Consider the following 24,696-nt stretch of genomic DNA (forward strand, 5'->3'; position numbering starts at 1 on the left):
TTTTATTGCTGTGGCAAATTGAGAGAGAAACAATTCAAAGGGGGAGACATTTATTTTGGCTCATGGTCTCAGAGGCTTCAGTCCGTGTCTGTTAGATCCATTGCTTTGGGCCTGAGAGCATCCTGGCGGGGGAAGCATGTAGCAGAGGTTACTGACTGGGCAGCGGGAAAGCAGAGGGGAGTAACAGGAAGGCCATGGACAAGATACACCCTTCAAAGACATGCCCTTCACCCACTTCCTCCAGCCAGGCCCCCCCTTTTACAGTTTCACCACCCAAGTCTATTCACATTTTGAGTCCATTAGTGGAGTAAACCATTGATTAGGTCAAAGCCCTCATGACCTCTGGAAATGCCCTCACAATCACACCCGGAGAAGTGCTGTACTAATCTCCTAGGCGTCTCTCAATCCAGTCAAATTGACTGTCAAGATTAACCATCACATCCCATTCTCTCCTCACCCCACTATCTGAGTTTGTCCATACGGGACCCTATACACTTAGGTGACTTGTGGTTTCTTCTCCTCAGAGAAAGCTACAGATGGCTCCCTGCAGAGTGAGGACTGGGCCCTCAACATGGAGATCTGCGACATCATCAACGAGACCGAGGAAGGGTAAGGTCCCGTGAAGGAGAGGTTGACGGGGCAGGGACACAAGCTGTCATGGCCACCTATAACAGCATATCCCAATGTTGACTAACCTGCATCCTGCCAGAGAGCTCCACCCCAGCCCACCACTACCAGCCACCAAGTCTGAGCCTCACCCTAGCCTGGACTGTGGCATTGTAAACATTTTTGGGCGGTACTGGAATTCGAACTCAGGGCCTTGCACTTGCTAGCCAGGTGTTCTACCACTTGAGCCACAGCCCCAGCCCTTTTTTCCTGTATTTATTTTATAGATAGGGTCTCATGTTTTTGCCCAGGACCAGCCTCAGACCACAGTCCTTCTACCCATGCCTCACACATAGCTGGGATTATAGTGTGAACCACCATGCCTAGCTTGTTAGCTAAGATGGGAACTCACTAACTTTTAACCCAGGCTGGCCTCAAACTACAGTCCTTCCTATCTCTGCCTCCCGGGTAGCTGAGATTATAGGTGTGAGTCACTGTGCCTGACCCAGAAAAGGTTTATTCTGACTCACAATTTCAAAGGTCCCTGTGGACCCATGGTGAGGCAAGCAATCATGGCAGGAGTGCATGACAGAGTAAAACCACTCATCTCATGACCAGGAAGCAAAGGAAGAGTAAGGAGGTCTAAGACTAGCTCAGTGGTACAGCACATGCCTAACAAGCGTGAGGCCCTGAGTTCAAACCCCAGTACCACCAAATATTAAAAAAAAAAAGGAAAAAGGTCAGAAAAGACAGTTCCACCATCCTATGAATAGTGATAGCTGGGTGTCAGTGGCTCACACCTGTAATCCTAGCTACTCAGGAAGGAGGCAGAGATCAGGATGACCGTGGTTCAAAGCCAGCCCTAGGCAAATAGTTCATGAGACCCTATCTGGAAAATACCCGATACAGAACTTGGGTGGTGGAGTGGCACGACTGGTAGAGTGCCTGCCTAGCAAGCATGAGACCCTGAGTTCAAACCACAGTACCGCCATAAAAGGAAAATACCCAACACAAAACAGGACTGTCAGAGTGGCTCAAGTGGTAGAGCACCAGCCTAGCAAGCATGAGGCCTGAGTTCAGACCCCAGTGCTGCAAAAAAAAAGAGAAGAAGAAGAAGGGGGAGAGGACGAGGAGCTGGGGTTCCACAATCCCCTTCAAGAGCACACCTTCAGTGACCTAAAGACCTCCCACCAGGCCCCAGCTCATGAAATTTTATAGCTTCCCAACAGTGCCACCATGGGGACCTTCACATGTGGGCCTTTTAGGGACATTCAAGATCTAAACTGTAGTGGTGGCCACACCAAGACAGAAGTCAGCCACCCCCAAGGGAGCTGGGGAAGGGCAAGGCGCTGCCCCTGGGTTTCTGGGTGGAAACTTCTCACTTCTGATCCAGGCTTGCCTCTCCCTCGCAGACCTGGCCACTCCACAACACCACCCAAGGCAGAACACACTCACCCAGGGCCTTCTTCCTCCTGTACTCCTTCCAGGACCTGGACCAGGGTAACACTCCCCTAATGGAGCCCTGGATGGGTCAGCCTGATGGACAGGCAGAGGGAGGACTGACCCCAAAGGCCACCCTCCAGCCTGAGCAGAGCCGAGTCATGGGCTCCTGCAGTGTGCAAGACTCCACTGAGAGGAGGCGGTCCAAGGCTGCTGTCCCACCATCTAGGGGACTGCTTCTCTACCCGGGGAGGGCCTGGGGTTAATGTCCCATAGCAGGACACCCGGGAAACTGGAGGCCCTAAGAAAGCTTCATGGAGGGATGGGCCTTCCCCTGAGAGACCTAGAGAGTGGGCAGAGCCTGAGCAAAGGTCTCAGACAAGAGTGATCCTGGCATCACTGATTATATCTGTGCAGGGCTGATGATGCTGGAGGTAGTAGGCACACATGATACAGAGATAGCAAGTAGCCTCTAGGTCTCCCACTGTACTTAGGTGCATCTGTCCCCCATCCTGTGAACCCCCCAGGGTCTCCTGGGCCTCCTGTATCTCCACACTTTATGTCTTCCTCTTAGTCTCTGACTCCAGGCTCCTCTGCCTGAGCTCAACCTGAGCTGCTCTGCCCTGATTCTCCCCCTATTCTATCATTCCCATCCCTCAGTGTTCTCTTGGTCCCCACCCCACTTCTCCCTCAGGACCTGCTTCTCTCCGGGTACTTTGGTTTCCCCAAAACATGGGATCCTTGTAAGCAGGGCCTGTGACCTGTTCACCATTTGTCCCCAGCTCTTAGCCTGGTGCTTTGCATACATGGGTGCTCTGTAACACTTGAGTGGATAGGCAACGGAGCTGGCCAGGCCAAGGTGGTGGAACACTTTGCCCAAAGTCACTTGTTCTTAGCCTCAGCCACAGAAGCCCTTGGGACTTTGGAAGCATGCAGACCCTGGGCCCCTCCTAAGACTCTGGCTCACGTACTCTGGGCTTCTGCGTTTTAAAACACTCAAACCTCCCCCAAAGGACTGGGGACCACATGAGAGTCCCAGCTGTCAGCAGCTGGGGTGGAACAGCAGGACTCCACTAGGATCAGAAGTTGGCCCATATGCCAGGCTCAAGGAGAAGAAGATAATCCAAACCCTTTCCAGGAACCCCTGAAGTTTCTGCACACAGCCTCCAGTGCTGAAAAAGGAGGGTCCATGCCTAAGCCCAGCCTCCCTTTTATTCTTCTCTCCAGCCCCAAAGATGCCTTCCGAGCGGTGAAGAAGAGAATCATAGGCAATAAGAACTTCCATGAGGTGATGCTTGCTCTCACGGTGAGTTTCCCATCCATCTGTCTGTCCATCCCTCTATCAGTCAGTTCTGTGGCAGGACCACAGTCTGCTGAAAGCCACCTCTCCTCAGGCCCTGTAGGATTCTCATCCACCCTTGGGCTCTTCATCTAAGAGCTGGGAGGAAAGGACCACGGACAAAGTACCATCCTCTCCATACTGCTGGGTGGACATGGGTGTCAAGAGAGGCTGTCTGCCTCTCCCCTACCATGGGGAGCAGACACACAGAGCCACTTCCCTCTAGAACCACTGGGGTGGATAGCCTGGGTCAAAGGACCTGCCAAGTGACAAAAGTTTAATACACCCAGGCTGGGGGAGGAGGCAGGGAAATTATATACTGCTTGGCACTTTAGTGCCCTGAAAAATGTTCTCAGTGACTGAGAACAGCCTTGAACATAGCACTGAACCAGTCCAGGTCCAGGATGGGCCAGGCATGGTGAGTATGCTGGCCTCGATATGATTTGGCTAGGGAGGGGAGAAGAGGACACTTTGTCCCAGCATCCCCACTGGGAAGACATCAGGTTAGACTGGAGACCAGGGTCAGCTCCTGTGGCAGTGGACGGGAAGGAGGATGCTGTTCCTGGGCCACCATGCCACCAGCTGGTGAAGAGCTCAGTCTATCTTTGATTTCCTCCAGGGAGACCAGGCTTAACTGGGAAACAGGGTCAGTAATTGGTGGCCCTGACCACCGATCAGGGAGTTCCAGCCAGCACCTCTACATATAGACAAGCTCCTAAATCTGGCAGTGCCCCACTCTCCACATTCTGGGGGCAACCTCAGGAAGCTCCTGCCCTCTGCTTGACCTCCCCTCTGGGACATAGGAGGAGGCTGAGAGGGTGGCTGGGTGCTTCCTGTCCTCTAACTGGGCTCCTCTCGGGCACTTTTTGCCCTCCAGGTCTTGGAGACATGCGTCAAGAACTGTGGGCACCGCTTCCATGTGCTGGTGGCCAACCAGGACTTCGTGGAGGGTGTGCTGGTGAGGACCATCCTGCCCAAGAACAACCCGCCCACCATCGTGCACGACAAAGTGCTGACCCTCATCCAGGTGAGCGCTGGGGGTGGGAGCAGCAGCACTGGTACTTCTTTCGGGGTGTGGCCACAGGCTGTTTCCCATTTTTGAGGCTCACTGTTAGTTGGATATTCATGTGTTTGGTGAGGCTTGTCACCCTGTTCAAGACCCAGTGTGTGTAGTGAGAGGACTGGGAGGCCAGGGGAAAGATTTCTGCTCCCTGAGTGCCAGGATGGGGCAGGCTCCCAGGGAAGAAGGTGAGTAGTGGTTACCAGTAGTGTCCCTTGTCCCTCTCAGTCCTGGGCTGACGCGTTCCGCAGCTCGCCCGATTTGACAGGTGTCGTCGCTGTCTACGAGGACCTGCGGAGGAAGGGCCTGGAGTTCCCCATGACTGACCTGGACATGCTATCACCTATCCACACACCCCAAAGGGTGAGAAAAAGCCCGTGGAAACTGGGCAGGACAGTGGTTACCCCAGAGGATCCTGTGGCTCTCTCCCAGGAGGCCTCACTGGCTATCTTTTGCTTCTAGACTGTGTTCACCTCAGAAGCACCATCAGGACACACCTCTCTGGGCACTGACCCCAGCCAGAGAGGAGAGTTGAGCCAGCACACTGCCCCTCTGCCCACCCCAACTGTACTCCCTGGCGATACACCCATAATGCCAACCCCTGAGCAGGTAAGCAGACAAACCTTTGGCCAAACTGGGTCAGGAAGGGGCCCCTGTCAGCATGAAAGTCACTGTGGAGCTGCTAGTTCATCCTCCCAGCAGCACCGGGTAGTTATTATTCTTTCTGTCTTAGAGATGAGGCTCAGAGTCACACAGCTTATCAGCTGGGATTCAAGCTTACATCTGTCTGACCCCTGGCAGGCATTGTCCTATACCTCAGCTGTTTTCCAAACTGCCCTCCATGGAGCCTTCCGGGAAGCACTGTGGAGAGGAACTGCCCAGCAGACGGCCCTTCCACCACAGCAGCTCACTTTACTTGTTTGGTAACGTGCTCAGTTTCATCTGAACTGAGGTTCTGGCAAAGACAGTTGTGAAACATCTGCACAGAAAGTACAAGACATATTTGCATTGCACCTTGCTGCTTCCCCCAAAGCCCCACGAAGAAGCTTTGAGGCTTGACATGAGATTCTAGGTCAGTTTTCCCAGCCCTGTGACTACCTCTGCAGTTACCTGCCTCAGACCAGGCAGCACACTGGCTGAGGCACTCTCTGACCTCAGTTTCCTCCTCCTGTAGCTGGCAAAGCAGTGACTGGTCCTGTAGTCGTAAGCTATTTGTGGCATGCAAGCCACTCTGCATGCTGAGGTACTTGCATGGCCAAGCCTGGTGACAGCTAGGTGCTTGGTCATTTTATATGGTGCTGGCCTGCACACCAGGGATGGCCACTTTCAAGGTGCTTCACAAACTGCAGATCCATGGTCAGCCAAGTGTAAAGATTTAGCTGCTGAGTGTGCTAGAGGTGAAGACACAGAAACGCGAGGAAATGAGGCGAGGCTTCACTTTTCAAGCATTGTCCCACCAGCTGCTTATGTGTTATGTGGGCATGGTCATACCCTACTTGGAGAGAAATTTCCATCTTTGTTATCTCACAGCAAGTTATGAAATCACCCCCCAGGATTATAAATGTTACTAGAAATGTTTTGGTAGCTGGACAAAATAACTAAGGGTACATAAAACATTGTAAAACCACTCACTGATCCCCCCCAAAAAAAATCTGCCCTAGTTATGATTGTAACCAGTTTGCCCAAAGTCTAGCCCTGTGCTCTAGAAGGTTCTTGATGAACAAAACTGCATGTATTTGTTTAATTTTATAGTCTCCTTTTGTCTCCCAGGACATACTAAAATGGTCAGGTGCATGGCGATGTAACTCCCAGGTTCCTTTGTGGTTAGGTCCCATCAGGTTTGGATGTGGTGGGTTGAACAGTGACTTTTTCACTCACTTACACCAAGGTGTGCATTAAACAGACCAAAGTCTACCAAACCTGGGTGGATTGTAAATGTTAGTTAAGTGTAGTGGGTATATATTTGCCTGGACTTCCATCTCTTCATCTGTAACAGCTAGGATAAGGGGATGATGAGATCTACCTGTGGCAAAGGTTAAATTAGCAATATATACTGAGTGCTTGGCACTTATTAAATAGTCAATGAATGATAACTACTCTCACAATCATGAACTTATAGAATGATATTCATCTTCTAAAATCAACTATAACTTGGTTACATAATTTAGAATATACTGGCATCTCCTAAAATGTGGTCCTCTGGCTGCTGGATCCATGAGCTGTTCCTTGATAAAAGGGTTGTTCGGGAACAACCTGAATGAAATGTTCAGGGTGAATGAACCTTCATATTGGTCTCCTCCCGGGGATGCCCAGGGAACACAGTGTCCCTGAAGATACTAAGTACCTGCAGGCCTCACTCATAAGACACGTGCACAGAGATCCTTACAATCTCACCTGCTTGTGGACACTGTGCAGCTTCATGGACAGGACCTGGACTCCCTTTGACCCAAGTCAAAGTCTAGCACTTGGAGCAAGTGCTAGAATCTGAGCTTTGTGCTTAAGATTGGTGGCAGGGCTGGGACCATCCTTGGATGAGTCTGGGACAATAAAGCAGACAGAATCCCAGTCCTTCTACAAGAAAGAAACAAAGAGAAATCTCAGTCCTTCCAGGCGGGGGCGGCCTGCAACCTCCCTCCTCCCTTGGGAGAGCTTCCACTCCCCACCCAAGGGCCTTGTTAGCTGCTACCTTGGCCCCAGGAGGTGCTGGCATCCTTCCAGCCGCACTCAGTGGCTTATTCCCTCTCAGCTTGTCACACTCCTTTTGGCCTCTCCCTGCACCCAGTTCCTATTTTGGAGATGGCTATGGTTAGTAGCACCTCTGATAGGGACCTGTGGGGTGGGATGAGCCTACCGTGGGCCTCTGAGCACAGGCTGCACCTGGGAGCCAGGAGAGAGGCTGCCTGGAGAGGGTGATGGTGGGATGGCTCCTTGGAGCCACACCTGGACCATGGGGCCAGGTTCTGTTTCTGGGAGCAGCAGAGAATGCAGACCCTGTCTTCTCTCCCCTCACAATTGTGTGTTTCAGATCGGAAAGCTGCGCAGTGAGCTGGAAATGGTAAGTGGGAACGTGCGGGTGATGTCGGAGATGCTGACAGAGCTGGTGCCCACCCAGGCGGAGCCCGCAGATCTGGAGCTGCTGCAGGTGAGCCAGCAGCCTCCTGGCAGGCTCAGTTGCCCCCTCCCAGGTGACCACACGGGATTCTCCCAGCTCATACTGCAGTCTTCATACTTACTCAGAACTCCTGGGGCACTGGGACCATGGGCTCCATGGGATTGGGATTCAGATCTCAGCTCTACTGCTTTCTGGCTTAAACAAAATAGCCCCTCCTGCCTTAGTTTCCTCATCTGACCACTCTAATATGAGATGACATGAGAATTAAGTGAGGTATTGCATGTGTAAAACACCCAATGTTGTGCCGTACAGTCCGCTCCTAAGAAACAGTACCAGACAAAGCTGAACTGTGAGGTTCCACCTTCAGAATCCATGTGAGCAGTGGGGGGAATTGAGGCAGGTGGAGCTGATGGGTTGTTTTCCTTGTTTGTTTGGCAGTACTAGAACTTGAACTCAGGGCCTTGCACTTCCTAAGCAAGCACTCTACCACTTGCACAACTCCACCAGCCCAACTGGTGGTTTTTGATCCTGTGTGCCATGCGATATTGCCATGATCTTGTCCCCAACCAGAAGCCACTGGAAAAGAAAGGGCTGTGTTTGGGGAAAGGCACATCGCCATGGAGGTTGCTTCACAGGGGCACCGAGAAAGCTGGGTGTCCCTGAGGCCAGAGTCACCAGAGCCTATGAGGGGACAGGGTGCTTAGTGTGCTCATCTGATTTCGTATTGCTCTCCTGCCAGTCCTCAGACCCCTCAAGGGCAGGTCTCCATGTCCCTGTGGTTTTGGGTGGTAAAACAGGAGTGTCGGGTTGAATGGGCCCATGATGGAGGACTGGATGAGGAAAAGTAGAGTGAGGGTTGCTGTTGTGTAGTTTCCTGTCCTAAGCCCAGCCATGAGGGTGAATGATGTTGGAGACTCAGAAGCCTAAAGCTGGGTGGCAGGGTTTACCCAGTGAGAGCTCCCATCTGATAGGCACTTCCCATGAGCCAGGTTCTGTACATTAACTTGTACCCTGACCATGCCATTGTCCAGGTCAGGAAACCAAGGCAAAGGGAGGTTATGTGACATGACTGGGGTCACATGGCTCATAAGCAGCAGAGTTGAGATTTGAATCCTGGAGGCCTGGCTCCAAGCGCTGCTCTTCTGCTCTTGAGAGGGGCTGGCAGGGAAGTAGAAACAAAGCCACGAGAGTGCTTGGTCATGGGAGGAAGACAGGCAGGCCCCAGGATGTTGAAAGTCACCCCAAGCTGCCCTGCCCTTGTGCTCATGGCAGATGAAGAAATCCCAGAGGGCCTGACCCAGAAGGGAGCGGGTAACAGGGTCCACAGGAAGCCAAAATAAATATTAGAGCAGAGCTTAGTCTTAATGTTCCCTAGGAGAAAAGCATGCTAGCACATGGCCACCCTCAGTAGCTATCTGGACCTCAAGTCCATAGCTATCTGGACCTCAAGTCCATGCCAGGCACCTTTCACCCAGCAGCAGGTACTTGAGAAAAGAAATGATCAGTCTTAAAAGTTATACCTCTAAGGCTGTGTCTTCTAATTCCTCTCTTTTTCCCAAACAAGTTTAAATGTCATTAAAGGTCAGTCAGTGGGATCCTGGAACAGAAAAAAAGGACATTAGCAGGAAAACTGGTAAAACCTGAATAAAGTGTACAGTTAGTTTTGACAAGTGTCAAACTGGATGAAGGGTACATAGAAACTCTGTGCAATCATCATTATTCTTCTGTTAATCTAAAGTCATTGCAAAATAAAAGTTTATTTAAAAAGAAAGAATTCAGTCAATGAGAATAATGAGGCAAAAATTCAAAATCAGGGCATGTGGGTAATGACTGGAGTCATCTAGCTTATTTGATTACACCAGAGAAAAGGTTATAGTTTGTTCTGCCAGTCCCACTGCAGTCTTGGGTTTTTCAGCTAAGCAAAGTTGGTGAAACTTTATTCTTCAGTCTGCACAAAGCCAAGAACAGCTAGCATGTTGGCTAAAATGTTAGTGTAGAGTCAGGTGCAATGACACTTACTTGTTCTCTCAGCTACTTGGAGTCTGAGGAAGGAGGATCACTTGAGACCATACTGGGCAACAGAGAGAGACCTTGTCTTGCAATTAATTTTGTGTAGACTTCTGGGAAGCAAAATTCAAATAATGTTTGTAGAACCCCAAATGCTGTTCCTTGGAACCCTAAAGTCCAGTTTGGAGACCTCTCACTCCTCTGGGGCAGAGCCAGGCTGGAACCCTGTCCTTTAGGAACAACTTTGCTGGGTGCTTGGCTGACTGTCTCACTTCCTCTCCCTGCAGGAGCTGAACCGCACGTGCCGAGCCATGCAACAGCGGGTCCTGGAGCTCATCCCGCGCGTCTCCAGTGAGCAGCTGACAGAGGAGCTGCTCATGGTCAATGACAATCTCAACAACGTGTTTCTGCGTCATGAACGGTAACCCGACCCTCCTCATGTCCCTGTCCTTCTGGCCTCCTCACCACTGTAGTTTTCCCTCATCTCCCTCGCAAGCAGAAAGCAGTCCACCAAGGGCACATGCCCTGGACCATCTTCTTCCAGCACTCGTGCAGATGCCCAGCTTCTGTCCCCTTGGCCTTTCCCAGAGTTAGCCCTTGGACAACTTGACTTAATTAGGGCTTTCTGACTGCAAGCTACACAAGTCCTTCCTGACTAATTCTCCAGAAGAGGATTTATTAGGACAATGGCCTGTATTAAACATGCAGCTTTCTGAACCCAAAGAAAAGTGAGACAGTGAAGCCTCCTCACAAGAAGGTAGGCCAAACCCCAGGGCAGTTTGAGGCCTCAGGGGCAAAAACTTCTGGACTGTATACCCAGGGTGCTGCCCCCAATAACTGGATCAGTCCCAAACGCTTCTCCAGCTCATGTCTTCCCATGTGAGAGTCAGGTCCCCAACAGAGACCGACTGGCTTAGCTTCACTGTAGCCACCCATGGCAGTCCAATCAGGATTGCAGGAACTGGGGGGCAGCTCCTCAGAGGAGCGCTCAAGTACTATGGCAAAGGACAGAAGAGAGTGCTGGGTCTGAACAGGCAGTGGCCGCCACACTCCCTGTGCCCATGACAGAGCCAGTCATGAGGCAAAGTCTATAAAGCACTTGCTGTGCCCAGTAAACTCTGCTAGTTATACCAACCTCCACTGGCTCCCTGTGCCTCTCCTGTGTCTTTTTTTTTTTTTTTTTGTGGGACTGGGGTTTGAACCACTTAAGCCACATCTCCAGTCCATTTTGTTCTGGTTATTTTGGAGATGGGGGTCTCACGAACTATTTGCCCAGGCTGGCCTCGAACCATGATCCTCACGATCTCAGCCTCCCAAGTAGCTAGAATTACAGGCATGAGTCATTGGTGTCCAACTTCTTATATCTTTATTTTTTCAGCAGACACTCACCAAGTGCAGTCATTTTTTGCAGTCAGTTGAGAGTGAGGTGGGGCCCCTGCAGGTCACATCTGCAAGGCCTCTCATGCTCATTGGTCCAGTGGGAATGAAGGATCCCATCCTTGCCATTTGAGGGAGGAGAACTGTGCGATGATCCCACCAGCACCCAGTCATTAGCCTCCAATTTCCAGTGCTTTTTGGTTCCCAGCCACTGCCACTCAGTGTCTTCACTTGATCCTCACCCCACCAGGAAGGCAGGCATCCACAGACACTAAACAAGGAGACAAGCTCAGAAGTGATGGATGTCTCATTTGCCAACAATTCAGACAGACCTCAGACCAAGCTCCTTTCCATCCACTTGCCCAGTCCTTGAGCCTTAAGTGACTCCATAAAGCAGAGTCCAAGATATGCTGTCTCTTCTATACCACCTTGGAGAGGCACCCACACCTCAGGTGTGAGAGTCAATAGTGAAGGCAACTCACAAGCCACACTCACCTTCTCTACATGCTGGGCCTCCCGCTTCCCCTCTGTTCTGTCATTGTTTCTTTTGTTTCTTGCTGGTAGTAACTATAAGGATCATGTAACTGATCTCTCAAATTGGGACCCTTCTGCAAGTGAAAGAGGGCCACTGTTAATGATTACATGTCAAGCAGGCATGCACTGGATCTGTCCAGGGCAGACCAGGACATCTCGCTACCCCAATGGCAACCCCAGCGTGGATCCTTAGGACCTGTGGTTTGAGAAGCTCTACTGGGACTGTGCCTGGGAGCCTGTCTTGGTCTGTCCCTTTGACTACGGTCTTTTCTGTCTTGTAGGTTTGAACGGTTCCGAACAGGCCAGAATGCCAAGGTAAGCGGTGTCTCTTTTGTGACTCAGTTATGCCATGTTTATGGGAAGCAGGAGGGCTTTCTCACCTGTCCCCAACACCCTGGACACAGTGGTGCTTTTTACTCATCTTCATAGGGAAGTCTCCTTCTAACTTCCTATGCTACTGCTCCTTTAAGGGAAGTAAGGCTCTGCCACCAGCTGGTGCCCCAGGGCCTTCCCAGCCTCCCAGGGCTATAGCTAAGCCAAAGGGGAGCAGAAGCAACTCCCTGATTCCCAGTCAGAGCTGTGGGAGCCCTGGAGATGGATCCTCGGGCAGAGAACACAGGCCCCAGTGCTCCTGGCAGAAGGGAAGGAGGCTGCAGGCAGAGAGGATGATCAGAATTGTCTCCCTTCCCCTCAGGCCCCAAGTGAGGCTGAGCCAGCTGCTGACCTGATTGACATGGGCCCTGACCCTGCAACCACCAGCAACCTCTCATCCCGGCTGGCAGGAATGAGTAAGTATGGCTGGGGCTATAGTGAGGGGTACATTACAGTGCTCACACAGCCCCACAATCGCAGGGCTGCCTTCCCATTACACAGCAGCAGCAGAACATTGAGCCAGACACCCCCTCTCTGGAGTCCCAAGCCAAATCTTGCTGCAAGATTGGGCACTCAGGGAAAAACATGTGGGCTCCATGGGTCCTGAGCCCTGTGACCTCAGAAATTCCACTGTCCCTCTCCACTGATTCCCCATAACTTGAATCATCTGGTGAGTCTGGGCAAGCCACTAACTCTTGTTGTGCCTCTCTTTGCTCCTCAGTAACCGGTGGGGATGAGCCCTTCCTCAGAGGTGGGGAGCATTGAGCAAGCTAATGCCAGAAATAGGTGGAGATCAGTACTGGGCTGAAGGGCACTTTTTTGGTGGGAGAGGGGCAAGGCTGTGGATCAAACCTAGGGCCTTACCCATGCTAAGCAAGTGCTCTATCACTAGCTACATCCTCATCACCTTTGCAGGATTGGGGGGGGTGTTTTTTTGAGATATGATCTTTCTCTGTAGCACAGGCTGGCTTAGAACTCTCGATCCATTTTCCTCTCTTACCCTCCTACCTGTGGTGGAATTCCAGGTGTGTACTACCATGTCCAGCTGTACTCTTGATAAATGTTAGCAGTCAACATCATTGTCACTGGTTTTAACATTGACTGCTTGCTTCATGCCATGCCCTAGGAAATCATTCAGATTCCAGTTGGAATCTCTGATACTACACTTTTTTGAAAAATCAGATCTGCCCACGGTCCTATTACTCAGCTGCTTCCTCTAGCAGATATAACAGGCAGTGCTTTCCTGTTCTCAAACCCTCGGCACAACTGGGAGAGATGAGCACACTAAAGCCAGAGAGGGGAAGCACCTTCCCACTGTTCCTCAGGCAGAAGGAAGGTGCCCCATCCATCCCCCTCCACCTCCCACCCACAGCCCTGCTGCTCCTCAAGCACCAAGCCGTAGGCTCAGCAGGGAGACACAGGGACAGTGGATAGTCCCTCATGTGGCCTTTCTGTCTCTGCAGACCTGGGCTCTAGCAGTGTGAGGGCTGGCCTGCAGTCTCTGGAGGCCTCGGGCCGCCTGGAAGATGAGTTTGACATGTTTGCGCTGACCCGGGGCAGCTCACTGGCCGATCAACGAAAAGGGTGAGTGGTCCAACTCCACTTGGTAGCCACAGGTAGGGGCTCTCCACTGGAGGAGCCCTGCACCTGGCTCAGCCCAGCATGGCCTGGAAAGCCCTGTGCTCAGGGGACACCCAACCCCATAAGCAGGGATAGTGGGGAAGGGATGCCTCCAGGCCCCTGACAACAGTGTGTCACAATCTTATATGCTGTGGTCATGGAGGGAACTAAGGCACTAATAGGCCAGGCCAGGTGCCTAACATTTGGCAGCACTGGGTTGGTGGGAGTTTGGCAGCATGATTCCAAAACACTGCATGTCCAACCTGCCTATACTCCACCCTGAACACTACAGCCCTTACCCACCCCTGGGCAGAGGAGGGGATCTGCATGTCATTTATGTTGTTCTATAACCACCCTTAGTTCCCAGAGGGGGCCCTGTGGCCCTTCTCTGGTCTGCCCCCTTTGCACCGAGGAGGGATTCTGCCCTTCCCTGCAAGCCATCCATTTTCAGGGACAAGCTTCTAGCAGCCTTTGAGGGCCCCGCCCCTGGCCTTGACTTCTCTAGCTTTTCTCCACACATGTTGGTCAGGGGAAGCAGTTTGGTTGGTGTCTTGGGCAGCCAAGGTTCTTATAGCCAAGGAAAGTTCTAGATTAAAGAGTCCTTGTGGCTCACTTGGCTCCTTAGTGATTGCTCTGGTGTCTTTGGGAACTGCCAAATGCCAGCAGAGAAGCTGGGGATCCTTGTCCACCCCCGCAGATCCAGGTGCTGTCTGACAGGCTGCCGCCGGCCTGGGTCATCAGGGCTGCTCATGGCCCTGCCCACTGACCAGAGCCAGCCTGGACTATGAGCCAGGGCTGTCTATGCTGAGCAGTCTGTACTTCTGAGTCCAAAAGCTCTGAGACCAGCAGATCACAGTTGCTATGGCATTAGGGACAATAACGAGACTGCTGTGCACGTGGAAGCCAAGGAGTCTGGTAGAACCTGCAACCATGAGGATGACCCATCTACATAGACATTGGCGGGCAGGCAGCATTAATGGCCATCCCAAAGAGCACTTGGCTAAGGTGGAACTTGTACCGTTACTCCTCCAGGAGGCAACCCTGGGAGACAGGGAAGATGCGCCTGGAGCCTACCCTCCAGTACCATTGTGTACAGTGCTGAATTCTGTGCTGGAATGGGTACATGGTGTCATGGACACAGAGGAGGTGCAGGCAGCTCTGCAGAGGGCACAGGGCTACACTTGGTGGAGGGTAGTCAGGAAGCATTTCAGGCACAGAGAACAGCATGTGCAAAGGCTCAGGTAGGAGAGAGGTGCTCTGGCTCCTGTACAGAGCACGTGTGGAGGGAAGGGATGCTGAGAGGGCAGCAGAGGCCAAATGGGCCACACAGTAGCACTAGATTTTGTGACAGTATTGGCAGTTGGGAGCAGATTTGCATCATTGAAACTCCCTTTGGCTGGGCACAGCTGAAGTGACATCCTAAACCTTCTCGGGCCTTTGGTTCTCCTGCAGGCCCTGCCTTAGGATTGGTCTCCAGGCTAGCAGAAAATACCAGCTGGGCCCTGAGTGCCTCTTCCCTTTGTTTTCCTGCCTGGCTGGCCCACCCTTATACTTTTGGCAGACCTTTTGGCTCTGTTACCTGACTGGCCTTTGCTACTCACTTGGTGTCCACCCTGTGCATCCACCATCTGCCTGGCTTCCCACTTCACTCCAACCTACAGCTGGCTCTGCCTTGGCTCTCAGAGAATCCAGAAAATGCCATGTTGAGACAACTCAGGCAGGTCTTCCCGTGACAGAATGTTCCTCCTTGCCTTCCTCCCCACCATCCAGCTAGTTAGCCAGTTCTCCTGCCTCCTCACAACACTCTACACAGCAACCTCTTCTCCAACAATCACTTAGACCAAATGTGGTCCCAAGTGTCCGTAGGCCCAGCCCAACCCTCACAAGGACCATCTAAGGACAGGCCCACTTCCCTCCTGCTCAGGGCAGGAGTTGGCCAACCCAGGGTCTACAGCCCTGCAAAGGTTGTATGGGCTTCTTCCAGAGGACGAACCAGGCTCTACACTGGCTGCTAGCCTGGCCCTCAGGGACAGCCGAGCTTTGACTTCTGAACAGAGAGGAGGGGGAAGAGATGGTAAGAAGTAAGAAAGAAGGTGTAGTTCTTGTGGGCAAAGAGGAAGCAGCAGTTTCTGAGTGGCCTGGGCTGGGTGCTTCTCCCGGCCTTTCCCACACATGACAGTAGCAGTGCGCGAGAAGCAGCAACATGACTGCTTGCATGCCCTGGCCTAGCAGGCCTCAGGTCACATTGTAAGCCTACGGCATCACTTCCTCCTCACCAGCTCTCATTGCTCAGACTTAGCTGGGGATTCCAAGGGAATTGGCACACTCCCCACCCCCCCTGGCTTTAAGGTGGCTCCAGCAAAGCCCTACAAGTAGTCACCAGCACTGTAACCAGCTTTTCCAGCTATCTGGACCTCTAAGGGAAGGAGCAGCAGCTGTGCTCCCAGGAATGAGTGCCTGGGAATTGGAGATCTTATTCAAGAAGCCTCCTTTAATAATAGCCTGCCACTTCCTAGGAAGAGACATTGGCAAGTCCAAGGGCTTCCCCTTGGGACTGGAGCCCTATGACTGCCTTCCTTGCCTCCAGGTTGGACTGAGCAGGACCGAGATCTGAGCTCCTCTCTGCCAGCCACTCAGTGTTATTGAAAGGTTCTTCCCTAACATCAGGGCTGGGTCCCAGGGCTCCCCCAGATACCCCACTGCACCAGCAGGCAGAGACACTTGCTCATTGGCCTACTCTTGGAGGTCCTTTGCTCTCCTAGGCTGAACTTCGGTCATAGCACACACCTCTCTTTCCCTTTCCTCCCTCATCTGCCTTCAGCCAATGGCCAGCCCTGCCCTTCAGTTCTGGCCCTACCCTGGGAACATTCAGAAAAGCTGTAGCCAGGTCATCAGGGAGGTAGGAGTTGTCTTCCATCTGCAAACCAGTACAAGACAGCCCCTCCCTCAGCAATTTGCACACTGCTTTTGGCAGCAGAATGGACCCCCTCCATTCAAACACAGCCTTATGCAAACCACAGTTGTGAAATTATGAGACAGGAACTGCTCAAAAAGGGGTCCATAGATATTGCTCCATGAGCAGTGGGTCACTGGAGCTATTTCCCAGTCCCTCAGCTTGGACAGATCTGGTCACAGCCAGATCTCTGACCAAACACCTTTCCTAAGTTCTCCACCTTTGCTCATGCCTGTCACATGGATCACAGGCCTGAGCTAATTGCCAGAGGCAGGAAATGGGAGCCTTTCTTTCATTCCCAGGTGAGCCTGAGCGTAGGAGCCCAGCCTGAGTCATCATATGAGGCACCCCTGCCCATGCCCCGCCCAAGTCCCACTTCCTACACCCCTCAATTCTCGCATCCCCTGGCAGTCCTGTGATGGCAAGGTAATATCTAATGGCACTGCTGCCTATTTTTCAGAGTCAAATATGAAGCCCCCCAAGCCACGGATGGCCTGGCTGGAGCCCTGGATGCCCGGCAGCAGAGCACTGGAGCGGTAAGCAGAGGGGCCCTATTCTACCAGGCCTTTCAAAAGGAAGAGAGAGATGGCCACCCACCACTGTGGGCCTACTGTGTGCTGGGCACTGGTCCCACACATCCACAGCCCTCACCTTTTGGCTCTAAGTTGGCCCTTTATGGCTAATACAGTTATTCCCAGTTGATAGCTAAGGAGATTGCTGGAAAGGACATCCTTCGCCCACACTTGCACAGCAAGAATTTAGACCTGATCCTGCATCAGGGAGCTGGCGTCTCACAGTCCTGGGGTCACATCCCACTCTATCACGTGCCAGATGTCGGTCCTCAAGCAGATTATCCGCCCTTCAGCTCCTGCTTTTTTCTCTCTACCTGGAGCTTCTAACAGTGGGCTGGGTGTGAAACTAGCACTTGATTAGCATTCTCACTCACTGCTGTCCAGAAACCTACTACTTGCAGGAGCGTGGGTGGAGGAGAGTGAGGCACAGGCCCTATAACCATAGGCTGGACTTCTGGTCACATTTCCTGTCCATTTAATTGTTTGACTACGTCAAGTGGCAGCCATGTGCCTGCACTGAGCACTCTTTGAAGCCACCCCTCCTCCTCAGCAAGAACCCAAGCACAACCCTTGCTCCTTTGAATGTTCACCTAGCTCTGTGAGAACTGCTGTTGCATAAATGACCAGGAGGTATCTGGGCACAGCAGGCTGGGAACTGGAGAAGGAGGTGAAAAGTGGTGGCAGAGAAGGAGGAGTGGTGGCAGTCAGACTCCTGGGCCAGGTGGGCCAAATGTGGGAAAGGAAATCTGAGAGGTGGCAAAGACCCAGGAATCTCAGGTCAGTGGGAAGGCTGTGGATTTTGTCCTAGGTGAGGTGGAAGCTACTGAAAGGTCTTGAGCACAAGGCTCCAGAAGCTGTGGGAAAGCAGTGAGGAGGCTGGGAATGCTGCCCAGCATACATGGAATAGAGTCCGGAGACTCCTAGAGGCCCTCCGTCTGCACTTCTCTGTCTCCCAGCATCTGAGTGGTCATTCTCAGGTCAGAGAAGGGCCAGGCGAGACCCCCAAGGCCTCCCATGTGCTGGGGACCTGCCACTAAGCAGAGCACACTTCTCTACTGGGCCTCAGTGCCTCCACTCATTTCCCTCATAAGTGATCACTTCTTGAGCCTGTGCTGTATGCCAGGCCCTGTGCCAAGCACTTCACATCTGCCTCTTAAAAGTCACCACACAGCCAGCCCACTTGGACTGCTGCCGAGAGATGGGGTCACTTCCCCAGAGCACACAGCAACTCAGAGGCATGACTGGTCTTAGGGCTCCTGGCTCCCACAGCAGGAAGCACACAACTCCATCTGAAGAAAAGTGGAAATTGATAGATGGTCATGCATTCAGCCCCATAACTCACAACTTCCTTCAAGACAAGGGGGTGGTTTCTGAAAACTGAGCAAACACCTGCTCCCAAGTTTGGCTGGCAATAAGGCTGTCCCACTAACTGCCAGGACATGGTTCCAAGCAGAAAAGTACGAAATGGAATCAGGTGCCAGCTCTGGGCATGTTTGCCCTGTATTGCAAGCAGAACTCATGAGTACTGTGATATGTGCTGTTGCTTGCCGTGTGCCAGTTTTCCTGCCTTCACTCCTTAGGGTGCAGCCGTGTGTCAAGCCTCGCAATTGGCTGTGAGGTGGGCAAGGTGGTTATGGGTGGCCAGCTAGAAGCCAGGACTGGAGTCCTCTCCACCACTGACCTGTTCTTGTGCTAAGGAGCCTCCTCTTCACCTTCATAAATAGGAGGGCACTGGACAAACCCATGACTCTGAAACACAGGGCTAGCAGAAGCTCCTGTGAGCCACCAGACTGGCTGATGGCTGCTGCTCTGTGTGTCCAAACTGCACAATGCCCGCTCTGGGAAGGGCCAGGAAGCTTTGTTTAATTTCTTCTCAGCCTTGCACCAGCCCTGTGGCTCTGGATCCCTAGACTGTTGTGGTTCTGCCCTTCCCCCAGTGAAGTGCTCAGTGCTGCTCCTTCATACATCCACATGACAGAGCATGCACAGGTACACACACATGAGCACATGTGGCCTCCCTACCCCACCTTGATGGCCCCCCTGGTATGTCAGAACTGGAGGATCCATTCTCTCCTCAAAGGGAAGGGGCTCCCATTGACCCCTCATCCTGCTCCGGCTGCTGAGAGCCTTACTCCTGCTTAGCCTCCAGGTGGATCCCAGGCAGCCAAAGGTGGGAATCTCAGGGCCTCCACTCCAGCAGGAGACAGGGCCTTCTAAGCGAGGAGGAGGACACTCAGGGCAGGGGTGGGTGACTGCCCCAGGCTGCCCAGCTGGAGGCTTCTGTCTTCTGTCTTCAAGGGCACTGTCCCTTAACTGCCATGCCTCCTGCCTTCCAGATCCCTGCCACCCAAGCCTGTATCATGGAGGACATTGAGCAGTGGCTTTCTACAGATGTGGTAAGTGGGCTCACCCCTTACCTGCCTGGCAGGGATCGCATTTTTCTCATGGACAATGAATGGCCACAAGGCCAAGGTAGAGTGGTACAGTCCCCTGAGAGATCCAGGGTGAACAGCTGCTGAGAAGAGGCAAGTGGCAATGTCCCTGCCCCTCCCAGGCACAGCACCTCTCTCAGCTGTGTTCCAGATCAGGGAAGTGCCCAGGAGACAGAAACCCTGAGCCATCCAGCTTCCAAACCTCTGTACCAAGGACAAAATGAGCTTCTGGGCCTTGTGGGCCTGGAGGTTGCATCCCACAAGTGGCAAGACCATGTTACTGCCCAAAGTCAGACCAGGGGCCAGGCTTAGCCCCTTCCGTCTGGGGGCAGAAGCCTCAGACCATCCTTACCCCACTCCCAGCCTAGTTGAAATGGCCCCAGTGACTGGGTATCATCCTTTCCTCCATGGTACCAGACAGTCTGCCCCTGTGGCCACTGAAAGGAAAGGAATTGGTACCCATTGGAGCCTGCTAGGTACCACACCCTGTGCTTGGCATTCTGTCCACACAACTCACCTAGTTAGCCTCAGCCTCCCCATCTTGAAGGAAAGAAGTCAAGGCTCAGGGAAGTCAGGGTACACTGAGGCCCTGTAGCTCTCAGGGAGGGATAGGCCAAGGCCCAAGTCCTGGTTGCCAAGTTCAGCCTGAGTATGACCCCAGTACTGGCTCTGCAGAGCCTGCCCTGTGCCACATGAACTGCCAATGGACTGTCATGTGCTCCCAGTCATGACAGTCCTGCTAACCTCTACCCTCTTCTTTCCGCATCCTCAGGGGAATAATGCAGAAGAGCCCACAGGTGTCACCAGTGAAGGTAATAGTCCCACTCTGTTCACCCACCCCTCCCCAGGCTCTGGCCTCCCAGCTCACCCTTCTGCTCTTCTACTAGAATTTGACAAGTTCCTGGAAGAACGGGCCAAAGCTGCTGATCGGCTGCCCAACCTGGCCAGCCCCTCAGCTGAGGGTCCCCCAGGACTCCCTTCTGCAACAGCCCCTCGGAGGAAGACCCAGGAGAAAGATGACGACATGCTATTCACCTTATGAATGCGGGGTTTGGCATCCCGCAGCCCAGGGCCCCACTGCTCCATACCCTAGCTGGGGCCTCTCCCCCTCCCTTGGTGTTAAGGCTGCTTTGGGGGTGTTCTGTACCCCCCTTCTCTCCTCGACGATGGAGGGGATCTAGCTGCCAGTAGGCCATGTGCTGCCTGGGGCCTGTGGGACAGCAGGATGAACTAGGGAAACAGATCGACTTCCACTGGGATCCTGGCTGCTTCTGCCTCTCTCACCAGCCTGCCACCACTACAACTTTGCTGAGATCTGGGAGGCCCCCGACAGGCTGGCTGCTCAGTTGACCTGCTGTGGCACTCCTCCCCAAGGTGATCCCACCCTGGACTCATCCCCAGAGGAGCCCTTCAGAGCGCACACTGCTGGTCTAGGCCAGTTAGAGGCTGGAGACAGAAAAATCTGTACCAAAGCCTCAGGTCCTGCCTTATGGAGCCTGAAGGCTTTGGCTGACTGTTAAGGGTGGGATGGAGGTGCCTCCCTGCCGATTGCCCACTGTCCAGGTATGAAGCTGCACACAGTGAGGCCCAAGTGGCAAAATAAGGCCTCAGGGGATGCTGGTTACCTAGGGCCTTCCACCCCCTCCACTGCCTTTCCCGTCCTTCCTCCATTCTTCCGTAGGGCTCCACCCTCTCGGGGCCCACCTGTCAGTTGTACAGGGAGAGGTGCCTTTTGTACCCTCAAATAAAAGTAGAAAACCACCCTGCCAGTAGTGTGTTGAGCCTCCTGATGGGAAGTGATTCCTTGGCCTCATGGGGCATGCGTGCCAATGGCAATGACAGAGCAGTAGGACCCGGCACCTGACAACACCCTCACAGGTGCAGTCCCTCCTACCTCACAGCATGATCCATACATGATCTGTCCCTGACAGGAGGCCACCTGGTCTCCACCCAAGTGACACCCCTCCCTCTTCAGGCACCTTCACACTGCTGTGCCTTTTGGCCAGCCCCTGCCACCCTGTAAGAGTCACACACAGGAGCCAGGCACTGGTGGTTCACACCTATAATTCTAGCCACTCAGGAGGCGGAGATCAGGAGGATCACGGTTTGAAGCCACTGCAAGGCAAATAGTTCGCAAGACCCCATCTCAAAAAACCCTTCATAAGAAAGAGCTGGTGGAGTGACTCAAGGTGAAGGCCCTGAGTTCACGCCCCAGTACCACCAAAAAAAAAACACGCAAGGGAAAGAGCCCACCTGGATGGTGTTGGTGTGGTGGGTCAGCAGGCCACGGTGAGGGTGTTGGCCCAGGCACCAGGCTCTTGTCCAGCTGCACGCTGGCTTGGAAGATGCCTGTAGCCCTGGGAGTAGTCTCCATCACCACTTACAGGTGCTGAGATGTGACTCAGTCATCACACGAGCTGCCCCGGCTCAGAGGATGTGGCTTATCAGGTGCTGGACTCTTCCTCACATATAACTCCATCATCCCCATTTTTCAGATGGCAAGAATAAAGCTCAGTTTGGCTACACACAGTCACGTGGTTCTGGGGCACAGAGCCCAGGTATTGAGGTTCATTTTTGGGTCTTGACTCTGCACACCAGTCCTGCCCCATCTCCCCCATACACCCCACCCCCGCTCTGGGAGGCCCAGCTGTGGGTGCCTCCTGACAGCCTTCGGTGGCGGAAGGGCAGAGGTCTGCAATGGGGCTGAAGCAGTTGGCCTGCCCAAAAGATCAGCTCAGGGACAGCAGTGACCAGTCATTATGCCTGGGCTCCCAGAAGTGTGGTAGGGTCTGTGTGACCAGCTCCATCTGCAGCCAGCCAGGGGTGTGCACTCTGAACCATGGGACATGGGATGGGCAATAAGACCCAATAGCTGTTTCCTGCTTTGTGATGAAGAAGAGGGTCACTGGATGCGGAGTGGGGAGGTCAGGATGGCCCTGAGGAGGTCAAAGGTCAAAGGTTGCAGGGAGGATGGGGCAGCAAGAGCCTGAGATGCAGACAAGAGGGGCCCTTGAAGAAGTCCGGCCCTGCCAGACTTCCACTGGCAGAACAGTGCAGGCAATGAGGGGTGGGGGTCACTTTACAGTGACAGTGAGTCACAGCCCCAGGGAAATGAGGACCATCTGCCAGGTGGCTTAGGTGCCAGCAGGCCTCCACCTGACAAGAGGGGCAGGACTGAGGAGGCACCAGTGACTCCTGCCAGGACCAGCTGCATTAGAAGGCAGGGACATGGGGACCCTAGGGAAGGGGATTGAGTAGAGCCAAGACCAGAGGGGTAAAGGAAGGGCCCCTGCTCCAGGTCTGCAGGAAGGGGCTGAACAGAGCTACCTGGGAGCATCTTGACAGTGCCTCCATTCTCCATTCTCCCTCCTGACACCCCTGAGTTGCAGAATTGCACCCTGGGCCTGAACACTGACCCCTCCAGCCCCTGACCCAGCATCAGTCTCAGCTTCCAGAACTCTCCAGTTGTGCAACAGCAAATCCTGGGCAACCCTCTCTGAGCTGTGTGTGCTTAGGTTACTTAACCTCTCTGTGCCTCTGTTTCCTCACTAATAGCAGTTGCTTCTTTACAGGGCTTATATGATCTATACATTTCAAAAGGTTTCTTCCAGTTTTTAATATTTTTTTACTTTTTATTGACATATATTAACTGTACAAAGGGTTTTCATTATATTTCCATACGTGCACATAATGTACTTTGATCAAATTCACCTGTTGCGAGGGTTGACGGGACAAGTGGCACAGCACCTGCCACGTAGAAAACCCTCCATCCATGTTGTTACTGCTGTCCAATCCAGAGTGACCTCTGCCAAGAGCACTGCCCCCTGACTCCTGGTCATTTTAGAGACCCCAGCCCAGCCTCCCTACTGCCTTCCCAGCTCTTCCTCCAGAACAGCCTCTGTCCAAAGACCTGGAGGATCATGCCAGTCTCCAGAACAGCCTCTGTCCAAAGACCTGGAGGATCATGCTGTCCAAAGACCTGGAGGATCATGCCAGTCTCCTCCCAGGCTGGGCAGCTTCCTCTAAAGGTGGCCACAGCTGCCTTGCTTCCAGCCTTGGAAGCAAGGCAGGGTCTGCCCAGCAGTCTGGATAGGGCTCTGCTGCCTCTCTGTGGGCACTTCTGGAAGCCCCCACCCTCCTGATGCCGGTGGTCCAGCCCTGTGGGCTCTGGATCCAGCTCGGGGTCAGTGACCCATGGTGAACACAAGGTGGCAACAGTGCTGAATGCAAGCATGCCTGCGGGTACGTGGTAACACCACCAGTGGGCCCTGTCCCATGCACTGACATGGCAGGGTGAGGAGGAACACTGCCAGCTGTAGTACTGTGCACCCCGCCCCAAGTACCCTCACTCTTTCCCTCAACCCTCTGCCCCTATACACACACACACACCTCTGGCTGGCAGGGCTGGGTTACAATGGTCAGGATCCTGGAAGCTGGAGTCCTGAGGCTGGATGAGGGATTTCATCTCTGGAAGCTTCAAGTCTTCTTACACCTCTAGCTATGGGGAAGGCTCAGGGAGACATGCTGGATCCCAGTGACTGGGCCACTGGGTGGGCAGGCACAAGTCTCAGCCCCTCCCCTGCTGCTCCTGACAGAGCCCTGGGGTCCTCAGCATTGGAGCTCCCACTCTCCTCTGTGGACACACAGAGATCCTTGCATAGTGCCACTTCTGTTTCTATAGGTAGAAAACCAGGAGCTCACCACACTCCCGTTATAACCCAGGCCACAGATTTCTGCTTCTGTCTTTCCAGTGCGGGTGACTCCCTCCTCCAACAGGGAGAAACCTAAGTCCCACTGTCTTCTCCCCTCCCTGCTTTGGCAGTACTAGGGTTTTGAACTGAGGACCTTGTGCTTGCTGAGCAGGTGCTCTACCCTTGAGTCACACCTCAGCCCTTTTGCTTTAGCTATTCTTTCAGTTAGGGTCTCATACTTTTTCCCAGGCAGGACTCAGACATTGATCTTCAGGACTTAGACATTGAGGTAGGCTAGGTTAGATATGGTCTGCGACTGCTCCCCTCTTGGTTCAAGGGCTCCTTCCCCTAGCCCATAGGAGAGAGAAGCCAGGTGATGACAATATGTATTGTCTCCCACCTCCAAGTTCAAGGTGGTATAAAAATAAGCTACCAAGAGACCCCGGCTCTTCTTCTTCCCTATCCCCACCTGGCAGAACACATGACTCCCCTTCCCTCAATAAAGCTATTCTACCTCACTCCATCCACGTGCTCTGCTTAGATTCTTCCATTTGGAGCACAAGGACCAAGAGCTTCTGAGA

At 53.1% G+C, this 24,696-nt stretch overlaps 1 protein-coding gene across 1 annotated transcript in view; it reads left to right on the forward strand.

Annotated features, from left to right (window-relative positions):
* Tom1 (target of myb1 membrane trafficking protein) overlaps positions 1-21,190 on the forward strand; it is a 32,937-nt gene extending 11,747 nt beyond the window's left edge. The window contains exons 2-15 of the mRNA XM_074084337.1: positions 525-609; positions 3,274-3,352; positions 4,263-4,412; positions 4,674-4,808; positions 4,908-5,054; positions 7,471-7,587; positions 9,852-9,985; positions 11,757-11,790; positions 12,170-12,263; positions 13,311-13,431; positions 16,881-16,956; positions 19,329-19,388; positions 20,197-20,236; positions 20,312-21,190. Coding sequence (XP_073940438.1) covers positions 525-609; positions 3,274-3,352; positions 4,263-4,412; positions 4,674-4,808; positions 4,908-5,054; positions 7,471-7,587; positions 9,852-9,985; positions 11,757-11,790; positions 12,170-12,263; positions 13,311-13,431; positions 16,881-16,956; positions 19,329-19,388; positions 20,197-20,236; positions 20,312-20,466 — 1,427 coding nt within the window. The 3' untranslated portion in view covers positions 20,467-21,190. The remainder of the gene's footprint in view (positions 1-524; positions 610-3,273; positions 3,353-4,262; positions 4,413-4,673; positions 4,809-4,907; positions 5,055-7,470; positions 7,588-9,851; positions 9,986-11,756; positions 11,791-12,169; positions 12,264-13,310; positions 13,432-16,880; positions 16,957-19,328; positions 19,389-20,196; positions 20,237-20,311) is intronic.
* The last annotated feature ends 3,506 nt before the right edge of the window (positions 21,191-24,696 follow it).

The sequence above is a fragment of the Castor canadensis genome, chromosome 8 (genome assembly GCF_047511655.1).
Source record: "Castor canadensis chromosome 8, mCasCan1.hap1v2, whole genome shotgun sequence".
Classification (NCBI taxonomy): Eukaryota; Metazoa; Chordata; class Mammalia; order Rodentia; family Castoridae; genus Castor; species Castor canadensis.